Source organism: Rousettus aegyptiacus, unplaced genomic scaffold (genome assembly GCF_014176215.1).
Source record: "Rousettus aegyptiacus isolate mRouAeg1 unplaced genomic scaffold, mRouAeg1.p scaffold_m13_p_9, whole genome shotgun sequence".
In the NCBI taxonomy this organism is placed as follows: domain Eukaryota; kingdom Metazoa; phylum Chordata; class Mammalia; order Chiroptera; family Pteropodidae; genus Rousettus; species Rousettus aegyptiacus.
Window position 1 is genome coordinate 97,200,729 of NW_023416312.1, and position 8,586 is coordinate 97,209,314.

The 8,586-nt window shown below is 49.5% G+C and overlaps 1 protein-coding gene across 1 annotated transcript; it reads right to left on the minus strand.

The window, feature by feature from the left end:
- Positions 1 to 3,709: 3,709 nt before the first annotated feature.
- LOC107506238 (melanoma-associated antigen 8-like) lies at positions 3,710 to 5,022 on the minus strand. The gene is given in 3 exon segments (XM_036226953.1): positions 3,710 to 4,646; positions 4,648 to 4,831; positions 4,920 to 5,022. Coding segments are annotated over 2 exon segments (1,044 nt in total). The 5' UTR covers positions 4,816 to 4,831; positions 4,920 to 5,022; the 3' UTR covers positions 3,710 to 3,770.
- Between the last annotated feature and the right edge of the window lie 3,564 nt (positions 5,023 to 8,586).

The window sequence follows — 8,586 nt, forward strand, 5'->3', positions numbered from 1 at the left end:
TCCTGTCTCACTGGGAAAGGGTCATCCTATGACCCTTTCAAGCTACAAGTGGACTGGCGATGCACTGCCCCCTGTGTCCAGGAAGGGGAGCAAGATGAGCTATGGATGGGCTTTGACGTCCCGCCCCTGCACTGTCACGCTGCATCTTCATTGCTTGGAGGAGTTCCTGGGGTCAGATTTGCCTCGAAATGCTCTGAAGTTTTAAGTGCCCAATATGTGACAGATGCCTTCCAATACAGAGGATGATGTAAACCTCAGCAGGGAGAATTCGCATCTTCACTGAGTAGCACCTTTCTGTGCTTCGCTTTGCAATATCGTCTGTAATGTTAGTAGGCTAAGAATTTTCTCCCTCCTTAGGATGCATGGGTCACATTTTAATCTGTGAGTTTCTGCAAGGCTCTCAATGACAGCACTTGTTTGAACTCCTGCACAGGTGCCACTAGGTTCACTGAAAACCACGAATTTCCTTTGGGGCAGGTACTAGACAAGAGACAGTTGCAGGATGGCTAATTATTTTTTTCTTTTTAAATTTGACCTAACACATTCACCAAGGAAACATTTCTTATCTCCTAGGAGGATTCCAGGTTTTCTTTTTAAATTTTTAAAGGAATTTTGGTTTCAGTCGGTTCGTTCCTCATTTAACACGTATGATGAGGTGTGAGTTTCTGATCACCTAAATAAGCTCTTTCAACTGTGTATGTGTTCAGCTCCCACCTTCACCTAAGAAGCCCCTTAAAGTCCTACTGCAAACACCAGAATATGTTAAGAATTCCTCTGCATAACTTCAGGGTTATATCCTAAGGCCTAGTAGGTTATAGGCAAAATCGCGCTCCACTCACAGCCCATTAGGATAAAAGAGTACGTGCTGAACACTTTCAGAGAGGGATGGCCAGGTATCTAAACAGCCTGGTCCAAAGTAACGCTGCCTATTCAAAGGGCTGTGCTTCTCAGAATGGATCGAGGGTGAGATATGGTAGAGCAGGGGAACTCTACAGGGAGGAGTAGGAATGCTCTCTGCCATGGTGAGGGCAGCAGATTCCGTGCAGCCTTCAGAGGAGACAGCAGCGAGGAGCAGGGCAGGCCCCAGACCGGGTGACACAGTTGGACAGGAGGGCATACGGAGGAGACCTGGGGAACGGTGCTTACACGTGGGAAAGTGCTTGTACTGGGCAGAGATGCTGGCACCTGGCAGAGTCAGCCCTCAATAAACCTCAGACAATCCCCTAATTGTGTTTGTTTCTCCTTTTGTGTGTGAGTCACCTTCTAGGCCTGCTTTTACTACCTGGACCTCCAGGTCCAACTGCTTCTCATCAGAGAAAAGTGACGTGTAGTACTGGGTAGAGAAATAAATTGTGAGGGAGAAGGTCAGCCACAGGATAGAGTAGGTCTGGATATCACGGGCTCTGGATAAATTCAGTCCAGGGGTCCAGTCCCCACCCTGTCACTTACTAGCCATGTGACCATGGAAACGTCACCAGGTCCTACGATCAGGTTCTTCCTCTGTGAAATAAGTGGGTTTGGTAAGCCCTGTCCTATGGGACTGCAGGAATGTATGGAGTGTCTGTAAAGCACCTCGCACAGTGCCTGCTGTGTAATGGAGCTTTGATGAACGACAGTTATTTCTCTATTGTTTTGGTCCCAGGCTCTTCTGCTCTCTGCTCTGGGACTTTGATAGTTTCTCTCTTATTCAGGTCATATTAGAGAATATATAGCTCGGCAGAACATGGAATAGCCAATCACCCAAAAAGGATGTTTCACAAACAAAACTCAGAAATCTTCCTGATTAAAGGATCTGTATTCATATCCAGCTGTGGGGCCGTCTTCCCAGATGGACACAACACGGAGCTCCCAGACAGAGTCAAGAGCAAACCTCTCTTCCTTCAAAGATGTTCTTCCATCCAAAGCCCTTCTTTCTTCCTTTTCTGCCCCCGTTGAAAATACCCCTTGATAATAATTGGCCAAATTATATTTGAGGTCATTAAACTTCAAACCTAATTAATGCTGTGGGCTCTGACTCTCCCAGGATGTGGAGAAGAGTGCCTGTCCGGTGACTTCTGGGCCACACTTCAAAGGAGAGTGACCATGTTTATCTAGAAATCTGGGCAGATGATCCAGATAAAATCCTAGTCCCCCCACTGTGTCGAATGGCATGGGGACTGAGTGCACTCACGCTTACTACACATGTGTGTATTTCTGTCCGGTTTCTCCATGATCCAAAAGGAATATGTCTCAGCAATTTTCTATTTCAGACTTTCCTCTCATGCCCAAGACACACCATCTGCCCAGTCTAGCAGTGCACGGGGCCGGTGACTGTAATGCTTCAACACTGGGTGAGGGTATATGGGTCCCTGTTGGACAGACCGTCTGTCTGAGTGCAGGACAAACATGGCTTTGCCCCGAGTGTGTCTTGTGAACATTCCATGGTGAAACACACTGCATACTTCCACCAGCCCAGCCCTATCCCAATGGCCAGTCCCACTCAGGAACCAAGGACAGGGTAGATTGAAGATCCTTTAATTGCTCCAAAAGATCCCACGACAGCTACCATGGAAATTTCTCACAGACGAGGGCAAGCAAGAATCAGGCAGAAGGTAGTTCCATGCCAAGGACGCTGGAGTTCAGAGCAAGCTGTAGATCTGTCTAGGGAACAGGGACTTTTCAGCAAAACATGACCATGGCTGAGTCTCAACACACCAGTCACTCAGGGAAGAGTACATGTCCAGTGAGTCATTCCTTGCAGGTCAGGGATCCTGATTTCTCCAAAAATCCTTGCAGACGATGGGGATGAAACACCTTGATCTCTGCGTTCAAATGCACTGGGAGAAAACTACAGGATACTAGCTCCCTGTAACAGGTGATTTTCCCAAGATTCGAAAGGAATTTCCCAGAACAAATTTCCACAGACTTTCCTCTCATGCCCAGATAAACTACCTGCTCAGTTTAGCAGAGACCCCCACCCAGCTCATTACAATAAAACCCCACAGAGGAAATTACATTTTCCGGAAGGTCCAAGCTGCCCTGGCTTGGGACAGTTACACTTGAGTGCTCTGCCCTGGAGCCCTACCTCATCTCCACTTCTTTGACTTGTTTTGCCGAATGCGGGGGACACCTCAGCACCTTCCTTATATGACTGCAGTCCCTACATCACTATTCTGTTCGAGGGTCTGTCCTGCGTATCCTAGTGACCCCGCCACTAACACGGGGCCTTCCAGAGGACAGAAGCTCAGCGAATGTCATGGGAATAAATGAACCACTGAGCAGGGGTCTTCTTTACTCCCAGGGAATGTCTCCCACTTTCTTGAATGAAACAATCAAATTAAGTATTCATATAAGATTCATAGAGTGACTGAAAAGAAGGGATAAGAAGCCAGAATTAACAATGTTTTATTTTTATTTCTCTATTTCTTTACTACAGGAATTCAACTGCTAACTTGTTCACATTTCTGAGGCAATCCTCTTCCAATTTTATGTGATCTAGTTTGGGATCAGAAACTAGGATGGAAGGTGTCCCAATATGCGTTACACAATATTAAAACTCTCACTCTTGAACAGGTTAGCAAAAATATATCACGTCAATGTTATACACAGATGCTGAAGGCTATTAAAACTTCTATTAATAGAAACAATAGAAAAATTCCTAAAGGAGACAAAGATCAATATCTAAGTCATCACAGAAATCCAAAGATACAACAGCCCGTAATCTCCCAACCAACCATCACTTACTAGCATGCTGACAGTTTGCTCATCAAATACAGAGTAAAGATTTGGCCTCACTTCATGCCCAGCAGAAGCTGTTGGACGTGGGCATGTAAAACACCTGTCTGTAAGTCTTCCTCAGACTCCTCTTCCTCATCTGTCTCAACCTCTATAAATAGGGATGGAGAGGAACTGACATCTCTGCAATTGGCCCTGAGCAAAAACTCGAGGACTTTGAACTTGGAGGTTTCAGCATGGGCCCTGGGACCCCACAGGAACTCGTAGCGAGCAGGAAAGCTGTTGGGAACCTGCCGGTACTTCACATACTGTTCCTGCACCCAAATATTTGTGATGAGTTCCCTGGGGTCTCCATAGATGAAATGCTCCCTCCCATCATACACTTCCATGTCATTCAAGACTGCCCAGACGTCCTCATCAGAGGCACAGCCACCCTCCACGAGGATCACACACAGGAGCATGACCAGGAGGCCGGTCTTGGGCATGCTGGGCCCATCGCTCACCATCCCATCATAGGTGAGGCCCAGAGTGGTGACCAGGAGATAGGAGTGGTTGCTGGTATCCACTTCCTTCACATCAATGCCAAAAAGCAGCTGCAGGCACTGAGAGGCTTCACTTAAGATCTCAGGGAAGTGGTCCTGACACTCCTCGATGACGATGCTCAGCATTTCTGCCTTTGTAGTCGGCTCCTTTGCATGATACTTCAGGAGCAGGAAGACTACCAGCTTGGCCACCTTCGAATGTAGGGCATGTTTCAGCAAGGATTCAGCAACTTTGGGGGCCTCCAAAGTGCTTGGCCCCTCCTCATCTTGGCTGCTGGAGCCCTCATCCTCAGTTTGGCTCCATGGAATATCTTCCACGGCAGCTGGGGAGGGACCAGCAGAGTGAGGGTTCTGGGGATAACTTGATGCCACAACCTCATATACCTCCTCCTGGGGCAGGGAACAGGACAAGGTATGTGGACGATACGGAGGAGGAGAGGGACAGGGTTCCTTCGTCGTCAGATTTGAAGACGTGCCCCTGTAGCAGGCCCTGGTTCTCTCTTGGTTCCTGATAGTCTTCTCCAAGCTCGAACAGCTCACCCATTTGACTGAAAGGCATGGTGACTGGTGTTAGGCTGCAAAAAAGTATGGGCTGAGGCGGATGATAGGGACCCATAGGCCTGGGGGAGTGGGAGTGTGAGCAGCATCAGCTGAGAAACACACCTTAGGGAGCGCTGATAAAGGCGACTTACAGGTCTCCTCTCTAGGGGTGCTCGCAGGCCTCACAGGGGTTACTCCTCCTGGGCAGCCTGTCTTCTAAAGACCTGAAGGAGGAAGTAAAATGACTGCCCAGCATTAAGAAGGCACAACCAAAGTATCTGGAGCTGACAAGGTAGGGGGGTATCATGTGCTATGGGGTCCCCTCTTCTGGGGTTTGGGCAGACCCTGGATACACATCACTTGTGGCCCCTCACATAAATTCCTGGCACTGCCTGGCACACCTCTGCTCTGTGACCTGAGTACTAGGAAGTCAGACCAAGGGCATCACCTCCACATTCAAGGGGGCCTGAGGTGGATTCAGTGGTGTCCCTCGCCCCTCCCTCTGATCCTCGACTTGATGCCAGGCAAAGACTGGGACCTGCTCCCTGCCAATCTCTGTTGTTTCCCCTCAGCCCTTGTCCTTGACTCCCGGTGTCCCTCAGGAGGTGGGAGTTGTGTGGGGGTGGGCAGTTCTCCACCAGACAGCCCAGCCCCGGGGACTCTCAGTGCTGACAGAGGGGGAAACCTGGATTCTGTGAGGTCCTCAGTCCTCCCCCAGGGTCGTACCTTGAATCTCTACCAGACTGGGCTCCTGCCTTCTATGCACCTGAAGTCGGCCTCCCAAATGTGGTGCTCATCCCTCTCAGACTTCCTGAAGCGTAGTCAGTGAACGTCATATCCAGACAGCATTTCTGGGTTTCACAACAGCTGATAGCAGGGGCAGAGCTCAGTTCTGAAGGGGAGGGCCCAAAGTCTTTATTCTGGTCCCCACCTTTTCCCAGCTAGTCCCCACCCTCTTCTATCCTGAGTGTCTGCCCTTGGCCCAAAGCTCCGATTCCCAGACTTCCCTGAGGAGGTGTGTGGGGATGCTCAGCCTGAAAGGCCTACCAGGAGTTCCACAGCTGACCGTAGCTCCCAGAGATGGATTCTGCAAGCCTTCTGCTCTGCGGCTGGTGGACCCCTCAGTCCTCACTCCAAGGGTACTCACAACACTGGCAGAGCATGCAGCTTTCCCAGGACAGATGCTAGAGGGTTATCTGCAGCACTCAAGAGCATGGAGGAGGGTCAGAGAAGAAACCTAGCTTCTCATGAAGTCTGTTCACCAGACTGAGGTTTCGGAAGCAGTGTATTGTAGAGCTTTACTTTTACTGAAGACCCTGGACAGCAGCAGGGAGTTGGGAATGTCCTGAGACTTTGAGGTTATCTCCATTGCAGTGTTCCCCAAAGCTCCAAACATCCCAGGCTCAGTTTAGTTACACATGAATGCTCTCTCCAGAAGCTCCAACGCCTCTGTCCTTATTTTCCTTATTCTATAGGACATAGGGGTGACCTCAGCACCTTCCTGTATGACTGCAAGTCCTCTATGATCATTCTATGCACAAATGTGTCCACCTTATTCCAGTGTCCCTGAAGAAGGCCCTGATACAAAGAAACCCTGTCTGGAAGACTGACACAAAGAAAGTGAAATAAAGGAGTTATGTTGGGGTAGAATATAGTGTCAATTAAAGAATAGCCCCTCCAGGTACTCAGAAGATAAAAGGGCTCCCTGGTCCTCAGCCCCAAGGAACACAATGAACAAAGGACTCTGTGGGCAATGCCTGCTCCCAAGGACATTTCTGCTGTTCCCATGGGCACTGTATGCTTCTCGGGCATTCCCACGGACATTATCTGCCTGCTGCGCTTGAGAAGGCGGTTGGTCTGTTATTCCTTACAATGCTATCTGCTCCTGTACTTAAGCAGCATATTTTGCTCCCCTTGCTTGGGAAGGCACTTACTCCCCTGATGAGCCTCTTTTTGTGAAGGAGCAATGTCACGGGATGACGCAGCATCTGATTCTAGGACGGACACCCACTTCCTTTCGCCTCCCCTCCAGGTGTCCTAGGAAACAAGCCAGGGCTGAAAAGACAAGCTAGATGGCCTCGGCCACATCCCTACTCCCTCAATTTTGGTGACTGCTGCTCTCCTTATATGATCGGGGCTACCACAGCGCTCGGGGACTCAGGCATTTGGAATGAGAGCCACCCGTGTCTATGATGAGAGTTGCGACCCTCTAATGAACACTTACTTTATTTAACCCAACTCCTATGTCATTCTTTTAGTGTGAGTGGCGCAGGTCTCATGAGCCCTGGACTCAGTTTCCCTCCTGTTTCATCCCCACCACTAACATGCGACCTTTCAGAGGAGAGCCTCAGCAAACTGACCAGGGGTGTTCTCCATTCAGATAAAATGTTTCCAAGTTTCGCAAAGGAACCAAGCAATCGCAGGTACACATACAGAATTTATTTCATAAAAGGACAGACGAGAAGGGATAAACAGCAGGAATTAACAAAATTTTACTTCATTTCTCTACTTCTTGACTACCTCTATTGTACTGCTAAGTTCTTTCACATTTCCAAGGAAACCCTGTTCCAATGCCATGTGATCTAGTTCAGGATCACAAACTAGGATGGAAGGTGTCTCAATGTGTGTCACACAGAAGCAAACCTCTCACTCTTCAAGAGGTTAGTGCAAATACATGTTTGTCAAGATCACACACAGATAGATTCTGTGGGATATTAAATTTTTCTATGAAAAGGAACAGTTGAAAAATCCCTAAAGGAAACAAAAGATCAATATCTCAGTCATCACAGAAATTTAAGGATGTGACGGCCCATATTCCCACTCCCGACCCTCAATAGCTAGAATGCTGATGTCTGGGCCGAAGATCACAAGGAAGTTGTCTCAGTACTCTCTGATGACCCAACTCAGCATTCCCTCCTCTGTGGTTGGCTCCCGGATGCGATACTTTAGGAGCAGGATCCCACCAGGTCAGTTATCTTCTAATTTAGGGCATCTTGGAGTGAAGACTCAGCATCTTCAGAGTCCTTGCTGCTGCTTGGCTCCTCCTCATCTTGGCGGCTAGAGCCCTCATCTTCAGATTGGCTCCATGGAGGGGTAACCATAGCAGGGGGAGAAGGACAGGCACCCTCAGGGCTCTGGGGAGTGCTCTGTGTCTCAGCACCACCCACCTCCTCCAAGATGTCGGGGAACAGGACAGAAGGGGTGGAAGATATGGGTGAGGAGGACGGGGAGGCCATAGCCCCCTCCGTCACCTCATCTCTGAACAGCTGCGACTCCAGCAGGCCGTGCTTCTCTCTTGGGTCCTGATGGCCTGCCCCAAGCTTTGGGAGCTCATTCATCTGACTGAGAGGCACGGTGACTGGTGTCAGGGTGCAACAAGAGTGCGGGCAAGGGGTGAGTGATAGGGACCCACCCTCCTGTGGGAGAGAGATACTGTCAGCGGCCTCAGCTGAGAAACGCACCCAGGCATCTCTGAAAAGGGTGCCTTACACGTGTCCTCTTTAGGGGTACTCTTGGGCCTCACAGGGATCTCAGCTCGACAGTCTTTACCATAAGATCCTGAGGAGGAAGTGAGACAGCTCCTCACAGTGCAGCCAGCACAGTCTGAGGATCAGACACTGACAGTGTGGTCGCAGGAGGGGGCGGGAATTGGGTGCTGTGAGGTCTTGTCTGTTCTGTTTGGGTGACCCGCTCCATGCTCACTCAGCATCCTCACCTGTCCCTGGCAGGGCCTGATGACCCCCCTCTGCTGGCCTGAGACAAAACACACAGAACAAGACCACATACCCCT